General features: G+C 29.5%; 9 protein-coding genes across 14 annotated transcripts; 4 read left to right on the top strand and 5 right to left on the bottom strand.

The window, feature by feature from the left end:
• The first annotated feature begins 122 nt into the window (after window positions 1–122).
• bai (transmembrane emp24 domain-containing protein bai) lies at window positions 123–4,425 on the top strand. Its single transcript, XM_034328907.2, has 8 exons — window positions 123–475; window positions 761–905; window positions 1,038–1,108; window positions 1,436–1,562; window positions 1,645–1,951; window positions 2,573–3,374; window positions 3,636–3,936; window positions 4,007–4,425. The coding sequence occupies exons 1-5, from the start codon at window positions 305–307 to the stop codon at window positions 1,764–1,766; spliced, it is 636 nt and encodes a 211-aa protein (XP_034184798.1). The 5' UTR covers window positions 123–304; the 3' UTR covers window positions 1,767–1,951; window positions 2,573–3,374; window positions 3,636–3,936; window positions 4,007–4,425.
• Window positions 3,510–4,899, bottom strand: LOC117606453 (mpv17-like protein 2). Of its 2 annotated transcripts, XM_034328900.2 has the most exons (4): window positions 4,517–4,899; window positions 3,967–4,424; window positions 3,755–3,880; window positions 3,510–3,690 (listed from the first exon to the last, which is right to left on the bottom strand). In XM_034328900.2, exons 1-4 carry the CDS (start codon window positions 4,539–4,541, stop codon window positions 3,670–3,672), a joined length of 630 nt encoding a protein of 209 aa, XP_034184791.2. In that variant the 5' UTR covers window positions 4,542–4,899; the 3' UTR covers window positions 3,510–3,669. The 2 variants fall into 2 exon arrangements, with proteins under 2 accessions (XP_034184791.2, XP_034184790.2); XM_034328899.2 differs by having other exon boundaries at window positions 3,510–3,880.
• A 147-nt stretch (window positions 4,900–5,046) lies between these two features.
• Window positions 5,047–6,150, bottom strand: RpL37-1 (ribosomal protein L37-1). Its single transcript, XM_034328924.2, has 4 exons — window positions 6,010–6,150; window positions 5,513–5,648; window positions 5,259–5,343; window positions 5,047–5,177 (listed from the first exon to the last, which is right to left on the bottom strand). The coding sequence occupies exons 1-4, from the start codon at window positions 6,010–6,012 to the stop codon at window positions 5,126–5,128; spliced, it is 276 nt and encodes a 91-aa protein (XP_034184815.1). The 5' UTR covers window positions 6,013–6,150; the 3' UTR covers window positions 5,047–5,125.
• A 28-nt stretch (window positions 6,151–6,178) lies between these two features.
• Window positions 6,179–7,935, bottom strand: eIF2Bgamma (eukaryotic translation initiation factor 2B subunit gamma). The gene is made up of 4 exons (XM_034328863.2): window positions 7,259–7,935; window positions 6,881–7,196; window positions 6,565–6,818; window positions 6,179–6,486 (listed from the first exon to the last, which is right to left on the bottom strand). Exons 1-4 carry the CDS (start codon window positions 7,933–7,935, stop codon window positions 6,330–6,332), a joined length of 1,404 nt encoding a protein of 467 aa, XP_034184754.2. The 3' UTR covers window positions 6,179–6,329.
• A 458-nt stretch (window positions 7,936–8,393) lies between these two features.
• Trmt6 (tRNA methyltransferase 6 non-catalytic subunit) lies at window positions 8,394–9,821 on the top strand. Its single transcript, XM_034328858.2, has one exon. The coding sequence runs from the start codon at window positions 8,394–8,396 to the stop codon at window positions 9,819–9,821; it is 1,428 nt and encodes a 475-aa protein (XP_034184749.2).
• Window positions 9,822–10,321: 500 nt separating this feature from the next.
• Window positions 10,322–11,526, top strand: beta3GalTII (beta-1,3-galactosyltransferase 6). Its single transcript, XM_034328878.2, has 2 exons — window positions 10,322–11,049; window positions 11,120–11,526. Exons 1-2 carry the CDS (start codon window positions 10,322–10,324, stop codon window positions 11,403–11,405), a joined length of 1,014 nt encoding a protein of 337 aa, XP_034184769.1. The 3' UTR covers window positions 11,406–11,526.
• An 872-nt stretch (window positions 11,527–12,398) lies between these two features.
• Window positions 12,399–13,679, bottom strand: Ing5 (inhibitor of growth protein 5). 2 transcript variants are annotated; one of them, XM_034328898.2, is made up of 4 exons: window positions 13,547–13,679; window positions 12,881–13,333; window positions 12,625–12,803; window positions 12,399–12,539 (listed from the first exon to the last, which is right to left on the bottom strand). In XM_034328898.2, the coding sequence occupies exons 1-4, from the start codon at window positions 13,578–13,580 to the stop codon at window positions 12,438–12,440; spliced, it is 768 nt and encodes a 255-aa protein (XP_034184789.1). In that variant the 5' UTR covers window positions 13,581–13,679; the 3' UTR covers window positions 12,399–12,437. The 2 variants fall into 2 exon arrangements, with proteins under 2 accessions (XP_034184789.1, XP_034184788.2); XM_034328897.2 differs by having other exon boundaries at window positions 12,487–12,803.
• Ykt6 (YKT6 v-SNARE homolog) lies at window positions 13,598–16,597 on the top strand. 3 transcript variants are annotated; one of them, XM_034328903.2, is made up of 4 exons: window positions 13,598–13,738; window positions 14,483–14,679; window positions 14,755–15,026; window positions 15,093–16,597. In XM_034328903.2, exons 1-4 carry the CDS (start codon window positions 13,692–13,694, stop codon window positions 15,231–15,233), a joined length of 657 nt encoding a protein of 218 aa, XP_034184794.1. In that variant the 5' UTR covers window positions 13,598–13,691; the 3' UTR covers window positions 15,234–16,597. The 3 variants fall into 3 exon arrangements, with proteins under 3 accessions (XP_034184794.1, XP_076545734.1, XP_034184795.1); XM_076689619.1 differs by lacking the exon at window positions 13,598–13,738 and adding an exon at window positions 13,799–13,817; XM_034328904.2 differs by lacking the exon at window positions 13,598–13,738 and adding an exon at window positions 14,085–14,229.
• ND-42 (NADH dehydrogenase (ubiquinone) subunit ND-42) lies at window positions 16,261–18,273 on the bottom strand. 2 transcript variants are annotated; one of them, XM_034328872.2, is made up of 5 exons: window positions 18,132–18,273; window positions 17,970–18,042; window positions 17,177–17,818; window positions 16,696–17,082; window positions 16,261–16,620 (listed from the first exon to the last, which is right to left on the bottom strand). In XM_034328872.2, exons 2-5 carry the CDS (start codon window positions 18,036–18,038, stop codon window positions 16,486–16,488), a joined length of 1,233 nt encoding a protein of 410 aa, XP_034184763.2. In that variant the 5' UTR covers window positions 18,039–18,042; window positions 18,132–18,273; the 3' UTR covers window positions 16,261–16,485. The 2 variants fall into 2 exon arrangements, with proteins under 2 accessions (XP_034184763.2, XP_034184762.2); XM_034328871.2 differs by lacking the exon at window positions 18,132–18,273 and having other exon boundaries at window positions 17,970–18,125.
• Between the last annotated feature and the right edge of the window lie 10 nt (window positions 18,274–18,283).

Raw genomic sequence — 18,283 nt, 5'->3', positions numbered from 1 at the left:
AATATTTCAATTATTTTATTATATAAAAGTACTAATTTAATCATTATTCTGTTTCAGATGTGTTACAATTTGGTTGATAAATGTCAATAAGAAAGATTAATACCGTGAAAGGTGTCTCATATTGAAATTTTGAAACGCCTGCCTGTTTACATACACGTGTGACGTTCTTGACTCGTATGATACACCCAAAATGTTTAATGGCTGCCAACTCATCGATATGTTGACGGTTTACTGTTAAAAGTCTGATATTGTTAAAAACTTCGTCTGAAGTCTTTTTAACGTAGTTTTAAGAAATTGCTTAAAAATGAAAAACGTAATATTTCTGCTTGTGACATTGATCGCACATGTAAGTTGTATTAGATTCTACCTTGAACCAAATTCAATGAAATGCCTAAAGGAAGAAGTTCAAGCAAACGTCCTAGTTGCCGGAGAATATGAGGTCTCAGCTACTCCGTCTGTTAAAACTGAATATACCGTAAGTTCTAATGTTATTCTTAACATTTCCAACATGTTATAGTACAGCATTTTAAGGTTATGTTCTTCTAACCTCTTTCTACATATGTTACCATTTCTTCATTCCAATCAATATATATATATATATATATATATATGATTTTATTTAAGCATTATTACAATGTTAATCAGCAGTGTCTAAATAGATATTGATAAATTGGAAGAAAAATTATCATTTCAGTATTCACTTTCGTTCAAAACTACTTAACTGTGAATTAACATGTACATATTTGTTATAACTCAATAGATAAGGGATTCCAAAGGACATATTCTTTCAAGAAAGGAAGATATACCTCATGGAAGATTGTTAAAATTCTCATTTGTTACTGAAATATATGATACCTTTGAGATTTGCTTTAAATCATATGCTATACAACCATCTTTCTCAGGCAGTACGTACACAAGTGTATTCTATTAATTAATAAAAATGACTTATTTATTGTTATTTATTGTTCAATGAAAACAGTTATATCTTCTTCATTTTTTTGTTTTTAAATCCTACTAAAAAGAACAAACTGTTTCAGATATTAAACAAATTAAACAGGAAATTCACTTGATCACAAAACGTGGTATAGAAGCAAAAAACTATGAAGGAGTAAGTTTTTTATTTATTTAAATTCATAAAGTAAATTCAGAATATTTTATCTCTTCTCTTTTTTCTATATGTGACTTGTATGGGCGCGCAGCTGGTAATGTAGTGAGATTGATTTTATTAGATATCAGCAAAATGGCTTTTAATAATATGATTTTAGCATGTAGTAGCGTAGGAAAAGTTGTGTGTGTAGAGTTATATTCTCCTAGATACTTAACATTCTACTAAAATGAAAATATTTGCTCTTAAAATGTTTGATTTATTTCTTTTGAATTCAAATTCTAAACAGTTATGTTTAAATTCTAAAAGATAATTGATTTTGTTTAACAGATAGGTGAAGCAGCAAAACTAAAACCTTCTGAGGTAGAACTGAAACGTTTAGAGGATTTATCTTATGCTATTGTTCAGGATTTTGCTCGAATGAGAAAGAACGAGGAGGAAATGAGAGATACTAATGGTAAAAATCAACAGATGTAATTCATTTTTTCAACAATTAGATCCTTTAAAAATGTACTAACTAAATTGTTTAATACTTTCAGAGGCAACAAATACTCGAGTATTGTATTTCAGTATATTCTCCATGTGTTGGCTTTTGGTACTCTCTACTTGGCAGGTTCTCTATTTAAGACGTTTCTTCAAAGCAAAGAAGCTCATTGAGTAAATAGCAATAGAAAAGAATGGAACTTATCAAATTTACAATTTTTACACTTTACAAAATTTTATTTATTTGCTCGTGTCTTTTTTTTAAATAAATAATAAAATATAGATTATCCGAATCGTCAGAAAAGAACGATTTATAAAGAACAAATTTGAAAAGAAATAATTTCTTTCAGTAAAACAGTAAATGTAAGTCGTTTCAATTTATTTAGCTTCTATTTAATTGTGAATTATTAATAAATAAATTGTATTTGTATTCGATTTAAGGGGTGGATAATAAATACTGATATATTTTAAGACGAAAGATCAATTCAATGTATTCGACTTGTTTCTGGTTCATTGTTAAGAAATATGGCGGTTTAAACATATAACCTAAAAGAAAATCATAGCAAAGTTGTGCTGATAAAAAGTTTCATCTTAGACATACATATATATATGTACATATATACACATCTCTTACATATTTGATCACATAATTGTTTATTATAAAATGCCAGAAACATCAAGCACAGTGGATAATATTATTAATCACCGAAATCGTGATTGTTTGGGATGTAGAATTGTTAGCGGTTGTGGTCTTATCGGTTCTGGCTTATATGTTTCACATCATTCAAAGAAATTTCAAAGAAATATTGGAAAATCTATAATGTATACAATTGGAAGCGGTAATTCATTTTCTTTTCACCTTTTCTATATGAAAATGTTTTGCATCAGTCATGCTTTCAACGTGTTTAATTAATGATAATTTAAGGTTAATTCTGAGTAATTCATGTAATAAATTTGTTGCTGAATTTAATGTATGTTTTCCAGCATTGATATTCCTTGGCACTGCTCGACTTTTGGATCTACCACCATTTCGCAATCAATTTAATCATGGATAATCATGGATGTATATTTATGATATGTTTATTGTTTATATAAACATTATAATAACTTTTTTGTTTACCGCTTACTTCGATCCGTCTTTATTCAACAATTATATTTCAGTGAAGTTGATATTTTTAACATCAAATATAAGGTATAGAAATCATATATTTTGTTCGTCTTTACCGTATTTAATAAATTAATGCATTTTTAGAACAAGTATTTGTTTTTATGGAAATGTTTTTGCATTGTGTTATCCATAAATGTAAAGTAGTATTTTGCAGGGAGAAAAATAGATTTGTTTACAAGCAGAAAAGAGAGCAAATTCTAACTATATTTTAAACTAACAACTGTTGTTGTTTTGTAAAATTTCTATAAAGACAAAACTATTATAAACTGACGCATTAATTTAATCTTGTACAACTTTCCATAATGCTTAATTATGGGAAGTGTACAGATATCTGCTGGTCTTGTTTATCATTTGCTCGGTTTATTGTTTGTATTTACATTTCCATAATCGGTATTTGCTCGTTGGCGACTGGCGGCTTAGAAGACTATATCCCAGTGCCGCCAAATGACAAACAAAAGCTGTCATTCTAATAAACAACTTACTTTCAATAGACGATTATTGTGTGCGATAAGAGAACGAATGAAAATTCTTTGAAGATTCATCACACTGTTGCATATACTTATCATCTCTGGTGATAAATGTTTTGATAAGCAGCGTTTCGAAACTCTTGACGCCGCTGTAAGTCTGAATGAATACTGCATTGTTTATTTGATGTTATTAACGGCTAATATAATCAAACGAACGAAAAGGCTTAAGATATCTAATTTTACATAACTAAATCGATAATGGGATTATAAAATTAGACATGGGAAATATTATACAAAAGTTAGTTTATTTGCAGTTAGCTTTGTTTCTTATAATACATATACAACATACATTGAATGGCATTACAATACTAGCTATAAGTAATTACAATGAAACGAATATTAATAATTCCAGTGATTTCAACTGGTTCAGTCCCCTGAGATTTTTGTCATTGGTCATATTGAGCATCCTGTGAAATTAATGAATTGTAAGAGAAAAATTGTATCTGAACATGCAAGGAAAATAGTACTTACGTATTTAATATACGACAAGAAAATATCATAGATCATTGTCATAAAGTTCGTGTATAGTACTCGATAGCGGAGAGGAATGAAGAAAAAATTCACGGATTGAGTGGGAGGCCAAAAACAGCAATCAACCTTGGAAAAAAAAAAAAAAAAGGGATACTGCTGTTCATGTATTTACAATTTCTGACGTAGGTAAATTGGAAATTTTAGTTACATACTTTCCACGTGTCGTATAATTTCATTTTCAACTCCTCGTAGATCTCCTTGATCTGGCGATGCTCTAACACGCCAAGACCTACGAAGAATATACCTAAGCAAGTGGGACTGGCGATCGTTTGATCGAGACACATCTTTTTAACAACGGACAGCGCAGTCCTGCCAGGTAACATTTTGTCCAGCATCATGTAGAACCAATGGTGGAAAGGTCCTTGAAGTAAGCCCACGGCTGTCATGTTTCTAGTTCGCATATAATTGTGCATATACGTGTTCGCTTTGGAGACTGCGGTGCTGCTGAACTCCTCTTCCTGTTCATCGTCCAGGGAGGCTGCTATTACACAACTTCTGCTTGACAAGTACTCATTGCTCTTTTTCCAGTGTTCACGACGTTGCTGGATCATATCCGCCCCTGCCATCATCAAGCCACAACTAACAGTGTTTGTGATCAAAAGGTACTTGCCTGAAAACATAAAATATTTATTAATTCTTTTGTTCGTCAAATATAATTGTTTAATAATAGCATTTAAAAGTAGAAAATATTTCTATACACACCAAATAATTTCTTGAAAACAGTCATTTGTATAATGAACTTCCAAGTGTCTGTACTTGGTAATATTTTTATCAATTCAATTTTCAAACTTCAAAACCACCCTGCTTTATCTTCGTCTATTTTAAGCGATTCTTTAAATTCCTTTTTTATTTAATGCTATATGATCATACGGTTGTTCTTGATTCTACGATGTTTATGAAGGCGGAATCTTGGTAGAACACGGCTCCGTAACATACCGTTCTTATTAACACCAAAGACCGATCGTCTCTTAAATTGATTTTAAGAGCGAACGTAAGGTATCATTTTGCGTTACAAATTCGCGAGTTACTGAAGAAAAATTGACGGAACCGCGGTAATTATACGCTCGAATGCAATCGAAAGTTCCGCCGCGTTTGCGCAGTCATTGCACAACCCCACCTTTCAGTATTTTTTTTACATTTTGCTGTCATGACTTTTTATTCTGCACTTTGATAAAATATTAACACAGTTAGTACGTAATACGCTAGGATTATTTTAAAACAAATAATACAGATTATTTTTTTGGACTTTTCAAATTATTTTATTGATAGTCAAAATTATATAGATATATAACAGAATGACAAAGTGTAAGATTACTTGGATTGAACTGTTTTAGGCTTTGGCAAACCTTCTCTGAATCCATTTCTGAAAAAAATATGAAGAAATACTTAATATTTTCTCTTTTAATAATATCTTGCTTTAATATATTTTTATGAAAAAACTCACTTGAATTTCCTGCGAACAATTTTCAAGTAACGCATACGACCAGTGCCAGTGGTTTTCCTCCTCTTAGCTTTTATCGACCAATTATCTAAAGTTCATCAATTCCAAATTTAATGAAACAGTTTATTGGATAATACAAGTACATATGTACAAGAGTCTTCTAAATCTCCAAAGTTACATATTTATGTTGAAATAACATGCAAGTAGGCACTGTCTCTTACAAAACATAAACAAAAATTCTTCATAAATGTACTTACAAGATCGCATTTTTTTCTGTGGATATCCACACTGAGCGCATTGTGACTTCTGAATGTGGTAGGAACTACGGCCACATCGTCTGCACAATGTGTGTGTCTTGTTCCTCCGCTTACCAAAACTCGACGTACCTTTCGTCTGTGTGAAAGTAAAAAAAAATTTTATGAATATACATCATTTTAACTTCATCAGATTTTAATTATACCAATAAAAGAACTTTGAAAGTTGAACAAAAGTATAATCTTCGCGTTAACGAAACTGAATGTAATGAAAATTAAGTTTTTCAAAAGTTAAACGTTGTGTCAGATTGTTCATTCTTTCGTGTAACCCCAAATATCGTACACCGCTAATATATATTTATTTCGATTATTTACATCACAACTACAACTTTATATTACTTTCAGAATATCTGATAAGTCATTTCTAACTTATCCGGGCTAATAAATCTCTACGATTACTTGGAAATAAATAGATTTTAATATTTTCAATACACGCTTACCATTTCACTCAACGGAACGATACAAAAGAGACGTTAAGCCAAGTCTCGTTCCTATGTTCGGGTCGACAACAGTGGTTCTCATTTTAAAAGTTAATCGTTCAAATAAAATTTTATTATCTCATAATTGTATTAAAAAATTTTTATATGTATATGTTTATATATAGCTACAAGATCGTTAACTTTTAAATTAGGAGATTTTCTATTCATTACTTAAATTAAACTCAATAGATAAAAAGTATTATTTTATAGATAAGACAGTTATTTTTCTAGACTTATTTTATTATTTAAGCAATTAATATATTAAAGATAGTTTTAAACAATTAAATTTCAATGAGCTTATCTGGATCTGTAAGGACTTCACGAGAATGTTGACTTCCAGCTATTACAGTATGTTGAGGACCAACAATGCAATCTTTTAATTCTGTACCTTCTTCTATGACACAACCATTGCACAATATGCAATTGTGTATCGCACATCTGGAAATGTTGACTCAAATAAAAATATTGTCCTTTGAACATAAAATGTAAATGCAAAATTTAGTTAATTTAAAATACCTTTGCTTAATTGTTACATTTTCCATTATAATACTGGATGATACTCTAGTCTTAGATTCAACAAGTACATTTGGTCCAATGTGACTTTCTTTAAGGGAGGTTTTTTCATTAATTAAAGCATTATCATCTACACTGCAACCTTGAATTTGTGTGCTATGTACAATAGCTGTAGGTGAAATCTTCATTAAAAGAGATTGTTCAGAGCGAAAGTAAGGGTGTTGATAAGAGTTATCAGCATTCCACCACTCAAATATCTAAAATATTTCATTTGTTACAAACTGATCAACTGCAAAAAATTGCACCTTTTCATTTTTACCTTGGTGTTAATAAAATGATACATCTGTATGGTGTTTGCTCTTAAACCAAATTTTCCATTACCAATATAAGCATAACACCTAATTATGTCTCCATTATATGCATCCTCTAAATCAGTACTATGATCGTTATATGCTGACATTTTCTTAATTAACTCATCTAGTGATTTCTCAACTGCAAAACGGTAGATGTCCTCTTTCAAATCTACTTGTACTATGGAGGTGTTCTTATCATCCGCACACTGTTTATTAGGAGGCTTAGAAAATTGTTTACTAACAATATATGGAAGAAGTTCACCTTTCAATGTAGTTAAATTTCTATAAAGAAAAAAAAAATTTTAATTATGCATTAAATGTATTTTTTATACAATATTACTTACTTGTTGTGCATCAGTAAGTCTAAAACCCACTTACTGATAATATACAAATGAGCATCCATTAATTTTGAATAAAGAGTAAAGCTTGGATGTTTTTTAATCAGAGTTTGTGAAATATTAATAGTTTCTTCAAAATCTGAACCTGATGCTAGGAAAATTAAACGTCCTGTTTCATTATCAATACCGATCAAATCAGTCTCAGGTTTCTGTTTGTTTTTAGGGCCTGGAGTTACAAAATCATCTGGCACCTTCGGTGTGGGCAACATCAGTGCGGTAATACTAGCATTGTGTTTTCTATATAGATTTAAAACTTCGGATATATCAACGTCGGTAATTAAATCACAGGAGATTACCAAAAAATCTGTATAAATTTTTTCATGAATAAGTCGAATAGAATCTGCGGTTCCAAGTTCTTCTGCATCTTCGACAGAAACAATATCCACCTTAATTTTAAGATTCAACTTATTTATAGCTAATGATACATTATTCTCCATATTTTCAGATACAACAACAATAGCTTCCTTAAAGCCAGTGTGTTCCAACAATTGAAGTGGATACCAAACCATTGGTACATTTCCAATTGGTAATAAACATTTATGTTGCCCATGAGTAAGTTCAGTCATACGTGATCCTCCTCCACCAGCAAGTACAATTGCTTGAAATTCTTTATAAGGGAACATTTTTATTTATTTGCTGCAATAAAAAGGTAATCAAAATTAAAAATCATAATTTGTTTGATTCAAATAAATATGAAGATTACAAATATTTTATATTATGAGTCTCAAGTTTGTTTATATCAACATTTAAACAAATTTAATATATAATAGAGAAGAAAGAAAATTTTCTTTTTAACATTACTTCATTAACCTTTAATGACAGATGTTCCTGATATGTTCTCAGCAACGTGTTAGTAAATACTTGTATAGGATTATAATAGGTTAGATCAAGTCATAATCCAAATTCATTCTTAATTGTATCATTTTTTTTTTAATATATAAATCTGTATGAATACATAAAAGTAAAATATCATGAAACTTGTTCTATCAAACTGAGAGAAAGGCGTATCAAATATTTTTAACCTATAAATGACACGTTAACATATTATAAATACATAGAAACGTCTTCTTTGAAGAAGTTTATGAAGTTAAAAAACATGTGTGAAAGCGAAGACAATATAATTACAGAAGGAAAATATGTGATAGTGAAGAAACAGAACTTTAAAAAAATCTACAAGGTAACCACTAATGGTAATTTAACTCTAGGAAGAGATTTAGTAGATATGAGTCAAATTATTGGGAAGCGTTTTTGGACTACTTTTGAAATGATACCAGCAAAACATGGAAAACGGACACATACCTTGAAAGAAACAACAGAAACTGAATCATTGAATGATTTATTGAATGAGCTACCAAGTGGTAATGATAATCGTACCATTAACGATGATGGCACATCACAGAAACTTTCCAAGGAAGAAATTCTTCAGCTTCAAGAGTCTGGTAAAAGTGGTAAAGAGATAGTGGGTAGTTTGATTGAAAACAATAAATGTTTCTTAGATCGAACAGGATACTCGCAAGAAAAGTATTTAAAGAAAAAGGAAAAGAAGTATCTTCGGTATTTAACTGTATGTAAACCAAATATAAGTTCTTTACACGATGTATACTTTCAATTAGATCATAGTAAAATTGCAAATTTAAGAATGGATACCTTAGCACAATTATTGTCATATAGTGATGTTCAGTCAGAGGGATTATACATATTATATGATAGTGGATCTCAAGGTTTACCAGCAGCTGCAATGCTTAACAGAATTGGTACAAATACTGAAGGATGCTTAATCAATTTGCATCCTGGAAATGTACATCAGGCCATGCTAATTAACAGCATGAATTTTCCTGTAGAACAATTAAACAGGCTTGTTAATGTTAATATTTATAGCTTTTTAAGATTACATTATCAGGGTGAAAGTACCCTCTTAGATAACATTTCAAAAAAGATACATAATAGGAAAAATAAGTCAAAAGAAAATGAAAGTAAAAATAGCAAAAATATGTTGACTGATAATGAAATTTTAAAAGATGAAAAGACAGATATTGAAAACTGTTTAGAGAATACTAATAAATCAAGTGAAATTATTAAAGAAGAGGATACAGATAGTAATTTAACTACATTGAAACGAAAATTAGACGAGTCTAACGAAGATGAATCTACAGAAATTATACCAATGAAAAAACCAAAATGGTTTTTTGAAACGCAACGTGCGGTAGAACTTGTACAGAATTCAAAAGCTCGAGGGTTAGTTATTGTAGCTAAAGAACATCCTTTAAATATTGCTACTGCTTTACTGTCTTTCTTAGGAGCATCTAGACCATTTGTAATTTATCATGTACATCGAGAACCTTTGCAAGAAACTTATATGATGCTGAAACAGAAGCAGAATGTTATTAATCTAAGACTTAATTCCAATTTTTTACGTTCGTATCAAGTTTTACCAGATAGAACACACCCTGATATTTTAACTAGCGATACAGGTGGTTATTTATTAACAGGTTATTTAGTTCAACAATAATGATACAAAAATCCATGCTAATTTAATTGTTAATGATAAAGAGCAGTCGATTTTTTACAACTGTTTTATATCTAAATTAAATTTTCTGAAAGCAATAAAAAAAAAAAACGTTCACTGACAAACTTACGTGTGTATATAATTTATTTCTACATCAATTATAGTATTAATTGTAAAGTAAAATAAAAATCTTCAATTCTTTAGAAGAATTCGAATGATGGTGACGTGTATGTACATTATATGGTGGGGATAATTCACAGAAAGTTAGGTTTAAACAGCTGAATCTTCCTATTGATGGATGGAGTTAGGTCTTCGTTCAAACAATTACTTTTAAACGTTATTATAAAAGATAATTGCCTATCTTTAAAAGAAGAATGCAACAATATATTATATTCATCGTAAAAGCAAGCATTTAAAGAGCTGCAAAGTATCGAACATGTATATAAGAAGGTAATGTTTAAAAGGTTAAGAAGAATCCTTACTGACATAAATTTGTTTACCTCATGGATTCTGTAACGCTTTTGCCATTAAGGCCTTCATCAAAAAATTTATACATGATGATCAGGAAAAAACTGCATGTAAAACTGAACATTCCAACCTTATTGATAATTGTCATGGTAGTTTTCCTATGTATACATTATTTATCTGCAACAAGATGTTCGCAGAATGACAAAGAAATTAAAGCTAAATCGAAATTCAGACTGATAATACTTATACTCTCTAGCCCTGACAATTTGGAACAAAGAGCAACTATCAGGAAAACTTGGTTACCACAGAAACAAGCTACGGTTAAACATTTGTTTGTAATAGGAACTTTAGATTTATTGGCAGAGCAAAAGGAAACTTTGCAATCTGAAAAACAAAAGTTCAATGACTTATTGTTGTTACCAAGGTTAACTGACTCTTATGGAACTTTAACAAAAAAACTTTTGTATGCTCTTAAAGAGACTTATAAGAATTATGATTTTAACTTTTTATTGAAATGCGACGATGATACATTTGTTTTGGTACATAAACTTTTAAAAGAACTAGATAAATGGGAGAGCAAAGGTACAAGGAAAGAATTATATTGGGGTTTCTTTAATGGAAAGGCACAAGTTAAAAGAAGTGGACCTTGGAAAGAAACAGACTGGGTATTGTGTGATTATTATTTGCCTTATGCTCTAGGTGGTGGATATGTCTTATCATATAATTTAGTCAAATTTATTGCTTCAAACATGGATATTCTCAAGTGAGTTTTAATAGAAAATTTAATTCGCAATATCAGTTATAAAATATGTTTTAACATTTTGTATTTTTAGATTGCATAAAGCAGAAGATGTATCTGTTGGTCTTTGGTTGGCTCCTTTGGCAAACATTGAAAGAAAACACGATGTACGTTTTGACACAGAATACAGATCACGTGGATGTTCCAATCAGTATATAGTTACACACAAACAAACCATTGAAAATATGAAAAATCTGCATGAATACTATCAAGCATCTGGAGCATTATGCATGAAAGAGATACGATATCGTATGAGCTATCATTATAATTGGACTGTTCCTCCTAGTCAGTGTTGTAATTTACAATCTGGCATCCCATAGTAAAAAAATTTTTTCTTTTATTACATTCAACTTTCTAGTCATTTTTTATTTTTATTTTTTTATTAAACTATCGTGATTATCTAATCAATTAATTTTGTTGGTAAATATTATTTTATTAGTAGTGAAAATCATTAAAAAATCATTTCACAAACTAATTACAGTTTTAAAAATCTTACAGTTAGTCATTTAAATAGTACATAATAGTAATCGAAATATTACTCTAGTATATTAAAATTTTTCATTCTCATCAGAATTAAGTACATTTACAGTTATCTCTTGTACATATAGCTTATATATCCTTTAACAGATGTTGCTATTAAAAATGTGTTCTTGTGAATCAATACATATATTTTGTTTTCACTTGTGTATACACAAGGTTTATTTATACATATAGTATACTTTATTTCAACAAAAATTTATTCTATACAATATCATTTACATTTATAAAATATAAAAACAGTAATAATTTTACTTTAATACTATAATTATGATTCAATACTTATGTAATAAGTATAAAGTTAACAAGCAAATCACAGACATTCAAAAAACGGCCCATTTATAATAAATTACTATTTTGTACATAAAAAAGAAATATATAAAGATGATAATAGTTATGGCCGATTCTCAAATCTTCTTTTCTGTGATAAGCTGATATTTCGCTGTTTTTCCATTACATCTAATACTGTTAACAATAATCAATGTTTTGAGTATAATATTTTAGTGTTGTTCATTACATGTATGTAGTTAATAGTTTCATATAATGTTTAAAAAAGAAGAATATTTACTTCCCAACATATCCGTTTTTAAATAATACCACATTGATTAAGATGTAAACATTTTTTCAATAACATTAGATGCAATGCAAATGCAGACTTCAGTACTTTGTATTTTTTTACAAACTTCTCATTTTCTTTTCATACAATTTAACTTCGTTTCGTGTTAAATCATGAAAAGTGCAATATCCTAATTTTAGAAACGATATTTGAGTATTTTTTTTAAATAGTTGAATATATTTATACATTATCCTAAAACTTATTTTTTTTTCCTATCTTGTGTGCATTTAGGACAGTACCATTTCCCTTTAGGTTTTGTAGTTAATCCGACACAAGCAAAATGGAACCATTCTATAGGACACTACAGAAAAAAAGAAAAGAAAATTATTTATGATAATCGATATAAAATTATAAAATGTTTGGAGAAACATGTAATATGGACTTACATCTGGGTTATCACAACCGATCATTTCTCCGTAAGAAACTTGGTGACAAAGACAATAAGTTGGTTCATTAGGATCCACTGGCATATCTAAAACATCTGCTGGATGGCCAAGTGCAGTTGAGTCAACTTGTGCACCACTTCCTACAGCACCAGCAGATGAAGCAGAAGCAACAGATCCACCTAGAATAGGTATATACATTTAGCAACAAGTTACCATTTTTTTTTAGCTCAAATATAACAATAATAATAAATTTTACCCTTCTTCTGTTTTTTCCTAGCTGTTTTTGATTCATCTTCACTACTGGCACCTGCAGCACCTTTTTTTCGTTTCTCTTTCTCTTTCAACTTTTTTCTACCTTTTTTACTGGCATTGTTTTCTTCTTGTGCTCTACTACTATTCAGAGCCTTATCTTGTATTTCAGCTTCAAACCTTGCCAAATCTGAATCTAACCTCCTGATATGTTTATCGACTAATTCATATGTTTGTATTGCTAATTGAACTTTGTCATCACCATATTCTTTTGCTTTGTTAAACAGGTTTTGAATATGAGTCAACTGTTCTTTCTTCTTTTCTGGAGACTCTTTCTTCACATTTTTTAAATAGTCATCAGCTAGTTTATCTATATCTTTCATTAATCCTTGTGCCCTGGCATCTAAATCACGCATCAGCGTGAAATTCCTTTGTAATTCAATAGGTAAATGCTCTAAACCTAAGTAAACAAAATTCAACTAGTAAAAAAGATGGTTTATACCTTTTACACGATATCAATTTGTTTGTCATATTTCAATATCCCTTTTGATAAACTTAAATAAACTTAAATATTTACATTAAAAGTACTATGATATGTAAGCCTAACATAATTTTATATCATTTATGTGCTTTGTTTTTTCTATTTTACAGCAGATAAAAAAAAAATACTTACTATCTAAATAGTGTTCCAAGTAGAGTGCAGTCATGTTTATTCTCACTGAACCAAAGACTAATGAAAAATCATACACCTCTTGTGGACAACAGAGATTAACTCTAATTTGTTTGAAGTTTTTGCAACTAATATTGGTAAAAAACTGATGAGATTTCTTCAAAATGAACGATCAATGGTTGTGAATTGTGAAAAGTAAGACATTACTATCATGGCTACCAACTATATATACTTCATCATCTCACTTTTTTGGCGGCAAACTGTAGATCAATGCGTATGTTTAGATTTCTATTAATTGATTATTCAGATGATTATTCTAATACTGTCATGTAATTTGAATTTATAATAGAAAGAATCATTGCATTACTGTGCACTGGCTTTTACACATATAGTGTGTGTATAAAATGTTGATTGAAAAACTTGAAACAGTATTATTATGTAATTAACACACATATGTATGTATGTACATATTTACATACATGTGTTTGTCATAATTATGTTTATACCTTGACAATAAATGTCAAATTTACCAATGAAATCGATCAATGAATTTGAGTAATTGAGAACCGCTGTTTAAATGAGCAACATGGCGATTTCCTTGCTTCTTAAGGTTGAAGTAGGTGTAGTCGTAAATGAAATATAGGAATAGTCACTAAATTATTATTAGGAACAAAACAGGTTTAACAGTAAGTGTATGTCTGATGTGTGTTGCATGTTTTAAAGAATTAAAGTAGAAATATGTTTTACTTGTGATAGGTTTGACGTATTCAGATTGAACAGAAAATGTCTCTTTTTCTTTGGTAACAAAGGTCTATAGAAAACTGCAACACACTGAAAAAATAAATTATATTTTATACAAAATGTCAAATGTTCTAACCTGATAAAAAAAAACAAAAAAAAAACCAAAAAAAAACAAATAGATCTCTTTTTATTTTGTAGCCAAAACATGGTAAAATTATATGCATTATCAGTTTTATATAAAAATCCTACATCGGCAACAACCTTAAAATCTGCCTATGATGTAGAATCATTCTCTTTTTTTCAAAGAGGAAGCGTTAAAGAATTTATGAGCTTTGTAAGTAAAACTATCGTAGAAAGAACTCAGAACAGTTCTAGACAAAGCGTGAAAGAAGGAGGTATAACTATTAATAAAGCAAATTTTTGTTTGGTTTTGATAAAATAATATTTTATGTATATCAATGTTTTTACAGATTACATGTGTCATGTATATGTTAGAGCTGATAATCTTGCTGCAGTTCTTATATCGGATCATGAATATCCAAGAAGAGTGGCTCATACATTAATTACAAAAGTTATGGATGAGTTTTCATTGAAGTATCCACAGTCAACATGGGATACTTTAAGCGAAACTACCATTGACTTTGCACAGCTTAATGTATATTTAGCAAAATATCAAAATCCTAATGAAGCTGATGCTCTTACCAAAATGCAGAATGATTTAGATGAAACCAAAATCATTTTGGTAGGTACAGGATGTTAAGAGTAATAGATAAATTAAATTCACTTTTTCACTTTATCTATTTTTTAGCACAATACATTGGAAGCTGTTCTTCAAAGAGGAGAGAAATTGGATGATCTTGTTTCAAAATCAGAGGGTCTTAGCGCTCAGTCGAAAGCATTTTACAAAACTGCTCGAAAAACTAATTCTTGTTGCAGTTTAGCTCCTTAAAACCTTAGATTAATCGATAGCATCAATCGATTGCACGAAATATTACTGTCATAACCAGAGTGGCAAATGCAAAAAAGGAAATTAGTATTATGTATGTTTGATTACAGAAACATTTTACAAATTCCATAATTGGTATAACGAGTTAAGTTTAATATTTTATGTACAGATTTTTTATATATAAAACATGAATGCACTTAAATGGTATAGCAAGCTAGTATCAGAGTTGCCCAATTGTTTCTAATATGCTTAATGATTTCTATAAATCTTTTGTTAAAATGTGTTCAATATGTTGTGACTGGAAAATACTTTGTTCCAACTAAATTTTATTCTATTTTGTTCATGCAATAATGAAAGATATAAAGACGAAGTACAAATAAATTAATTGTAAACGTTCTATTGACAAAATTAAGTGCATGGTGTAAATTTATAAACGATTATTTTAACGTTTGTTTATAACGTAATAATAATGAAAATGAATAATATTTTTGGTAAATAATCATTTTTGTTAACATTTTTTTATTATGTTGTAGTGTTTTCTATTAAGAATATACTACTAAAATATTGAAAATTTGAAAAGATGGTTAAAAACAACTAAGGTTTACTATTTTTACAGAAATACTATTGATAAAGATAAAAAAAAAAAAGTAAAGCAGTTTAGATATGATTTTATAATCGAGCACAGAAGTATAAAAACTGTAAAGATTTAACGTAATATATTTGTAAACTACCGTTGTTGATGTTTGTGCAAGCCAAAGTATTTGTATGAATTGTGCAAATTTTGCTACATAATAACTAAAAACATAGGAATGGTACTTTCATTCTCTTTCTTTTTAGTTTTCTTATATTAGCGTTCTAGTTCTGAAAAATATGTGTTTAGATATATAATACCAAACGAGATGAAATATATTTAAACTGTTCGTAATCTTCATGTATATGTATGGATGTAATTTTGGAAATATATTTATATTTTTAACATGTATTAACGCAGAAATGAAATAATAATAATAATAATAACGACATTTTGAAATATCATATCGCATAAACGGATTTATTATATACATTTGAAAATATATTACAAGTGTAAGTATGAAATAAATTATAAAGAATATTAAAATTGACAAAAGGGTGGTAGAACGAAACTCGCTAAAGTTAAGGTTACGTTCCTATAATGCTGCTTGTAATTCTTTTGTTTATTACAGGAAAACATTATTTCTCAAACTCTAGAATTACGTTAGATTATTATTATCTTTTACTACATACTTTTATTAAGATTTACAAAATCACGAGGAGTTCGACGAAATGGATGAAGTTCTGGTTGGTCATATTTGAACCAAAGATTTTTATCAATCTTTGGAAAAAATCCATAGTCATATTTTTCAGTGGGAATCTGAAAAAATACAGAAAATTTGTAAGTATTAATATCTTGTCTCTCAAATACGTACATACAAGATGGTATACTTACACTATTCATTGTTGACTCTATTAGATCAAACTCTTCAGCTGTCCAATACAACTCACGAGGTGGAACTTCCATATTGTTATACATGTCCAATACGATTGGAACTTTTTCTTGAAATATTTGTATCGCGTCATATATTTCAGCTACAGAACCAAATATCCAATCTGCTAATCTTGGTTTTTTAAAAGTATCTAGATCAACTTCTTCTACGTCGTGAATAACATCATTAAAATTGCCCTCTTTGGACCAATCGTAAATTAATAATTGCGAATGTTCTTTTAATGTTTTTAAATATTTTTCTTTGTACGCATTTTCTAAATCCGATAAAAATTTCGTTGTAAAGACTTTGGAATTTACTTCATGAGGATTACCTCTTTTCTTAATCTTCTCCTGTGATAAATTAATGTAAATTAATTGTAGTCAGATTACTTTAAAACAAACAGTGTTGGAATCCAATTGAAACAGACAAGTAAGAAGAATCTACCTTAACAAGCTCCGGAGGTACATCTAAATATATTACCAAATGTGGCCTAAAGAGTTTTTTGCATCCTTTGTTTTTCATAAACATGTACTGTGACATTGCTTCTTTACTGATATAACCAGATTTTAGCATAGCTTCCGTAAATGCAATATCTGAGTAAGCACATCTATTAAGCACTACTCCTTGACCAGTTGATAGTACATGGAGTATTGCATTTGCATATTGCTCGAATCTCATTAGATAATACATTAATTGAAAGAATGGTACTCTTACATCATTTGGTTTTGCTAAAAATCTTTCTAGATCATAACTCTGAGCATGAAGCGGTAACTTTGAATCCATTTCACGCAAGTCATACCCATAAGGATTTATGTAAAGCTCGTCGTGCCCTGGTGGTGGCATGTACATCATTCCAAATTCTTCTGCCAATTTTTCACAGAGTTTGGTCTTCCCAACTGCTGGAGGACCATCCACAACTATTATTCTGGTATTTTCATCATACCTCATTACAATTGAAGTCTTTGCCATTTGAAATGCAGAATACAATTTTTCCCAATATTTAAATGGGGCAGGCTTACGAACAGGATCGCATAGCGCTAATCTTTTCATAAAAGCTACTTGTATCGCATTGTGATTTTTTGGTATCTGGAAAAATAATGAGATAGAGGACATTCTTTTTTTCAGCTGTTATGAAAATGTTAATAAGAACATTTTAATAATACCTTCAGTTATTATTTTCACAAAGACGATAACTTTCAAAAGTACATTATGATATAATATTATGAGAGATACTAACCTTACATAACCGAGGTAAAAAGGCGGCTGGAGTGATTTTAGAGACACCGATAGAGAGGACCGATGCCATGGTACTAGAATGAATATTATTCTGATAAAATCGCTTAAACAGGATTAAAGAAACACAATTTGCTAAGTGTTCTTCACATCATTAATCTCTTACCGAGTATACTCTTATTCCAAGATGTTCTCCAATTTCAGTGGTACTCATTCGTAAACGTCACTAGTGCTTATGCTATCATTGTTTTCCCTTTTCATTAATCATATTGCATTTTATCGCTTGCGTGATTTCATTAACTGTTATCAATAAAATGT

This window comes from Osmia lignaria, chromosome 8 (assembly GCF_051020975.1).
Source record: "Osmia lignaria lignaria isolate PbOS001 chromosome 8, iyOsmLign1, whole genome shotgun sequence".
Taxonomy (NCBI): Eukaryota; Metazoa; Arthropoda; class Insecta; order Hymenoptera; family Megachilidae; genus Osmia; species Osmia lignaria.
This window is presented reverse-complemented; position numbering and strand designations above follow the sequence as displayed.

Excerpts from the sequence above, each read along its gene's own strand:
- bai (XM_034328907.2), top strand. The coding sequence starts at position 305 with ATGAAAAACGTAATATTTCTGCTTGTGACATTGATCGCACATGTAAGT. Across the intron at positions 476-760 it reads CTGTTAAAACTGAATATACC|ATAAGGGATTCCAAAGGACA; the intron begins GTAAGTTCTAAT and ends ATAACTCAATAG. Across the intron at positions 1,109-1,435 it reads AAGCAAAAAACTATGAAGGA|ATAGGTGAAGCAGCAAAACT; the intron begins GTAAGTTTTTTA and ends TTTGTTTAACAG.
- LOC117606453 (XM_034328899.2), bottom strand. The coding sequence starts at position 4,541 with ATGACTGTTTTCAAGAAATTATTTG. Across the intron at positions 4,425-4,516 it reads TGTTTTCAAGAAATTATTTG|GCAAGTACCTTTTGATCACA; the intron begins GTGTGTATAGAA and ends TTATGTTTTCAG. Across the intron at positions 3,881-3,966 it reads AATTATACGACACGTGGAAA|GTTGATTGCTGTTTTTGGCC; the intron begins GTATGTAACTAA and ends TTTTTTTCCAAG.
- RpL37-1 (XM_034328924.2), bottom strand. Across the intron at positions 5,344-5,512 it reads ACAGAAAAAAATGCGATCTT|ATAATTGGTCGATAAAAGCT; the intron begins GTAAGTACATTT and ends GATGAACTTTAG. Across the intron at positions 5,178-5,258 it reads ATTGTTCGCAGGAAATTCAA|AAATGGATTCAGAGAAGGTT; the intron begins GTGAGTTTTTTC and ends TATTTTTTTCAG.
- eIF2Bgamma (XM_034328863.2), bottom strand. The coding sequence starts at position 7,935 with ATGTTCCCTTATAAAGAATTTCAAGCAATTGTACTTGCTGGTGGAGGA. Across the intron at positions 6,819-6,880 it reads ATCATTTTATTAACACCAAG|ATATTTGAGTGGTGGAATGC; the intron begins GTAAAAATGAAA and ends GAAATATTTTAG. Across the intron at positions 6,487-6,564 it reads AATGTAACAATTAAGCAAAG|ATGTGCGATACACAATTGCA; the intron begins GTATTTTAAATT and ends CAACATTTCCAG.
- Trmt6 (XM_034328858.2), top strand. The coding sequence starts at position 8,394 with ATGAAGTTAAAAAACATGTGTGAAAGCGAAGACAATATAATTACAGAA.
- beta3GalTII (XM_034328878.2), top strand. The coding sequence starts at position 10,322 with ATGGATTCTGTAACGCTTTTGCCATTAAGGCCTTCATCAAAAAATTTA. Across the intron at positions 11,050-11,119 it reads TCAAACATGGATATTCTCAA|ATTGCATAAAGCAGAAGATG; the intron begins GTGAGTTTTAAT and ends TTGTATTTTTAG.
- Ing5 (XM_034328897.2), bottom strand. The coding sequence starts at position 13,580 with ATGACTGCACTCTACTTGGAACACTATTTAGATA. Across the intron at positions 13,334-13,546 it reads CTTGGAACACTATTTAGATA|GTTTAGAGCATTTACCTATT; the intron begins GTAAGTATTTTT and ends TTGTTTACTTAG. Across the intron at positions 12,804-12,880 it reads TAGGAAAAAACAGAAGAAGG|GTGGATCTGTTGCTTCTGCT; the intron begins GTAAAATTTATT and ends TACCTATTCTAG.
- Ykt6 (XM_034328903.2), top strand. The coding sequence starts at position 13,692 with ATGAGATTTCTTCAAAATGAACGATCAATGGTTGTGAATTGTGAAAA. Across the intron at positions 14,680-14,754 it reads ACAAAGCGTGAAAGAAGGAG|ATTACATGTGTCATGTATAT; the intron begins GTATAACTATTA and ends ATGTTTTTACAG. Across the intron at positions 15,027-15,092 it reads ATGAAACCAAAATCATTTTG|CACAATACATTGGAAGCTGT; the intron begins GTAGGTACAGGA and ends TCTATTTTTTAG.
- ND-42 (XM_034328872.2), bottom strand. The coding sequence starts at position 18,038 with ATGGCATCGGTCCTCTCTATCGGTGTCTCTAAAATCACTCCAGCCGCC. Across the intron at positions 17,819-17,969 it reads TTTTACCTCGGTTATGTAAG|ATACCAAAAAATCACAATGC; the intron begins GTTAGTATCTCT and ends TTATTTTTCCAG. Across the intron at positions 16,621-16,695 it reads TAGAGTCAACAATGAATAGT|ATTCCCACTGAAAAATATGA; the intron begins GTAAGTATACCA and ends GTATTTTTTCAG.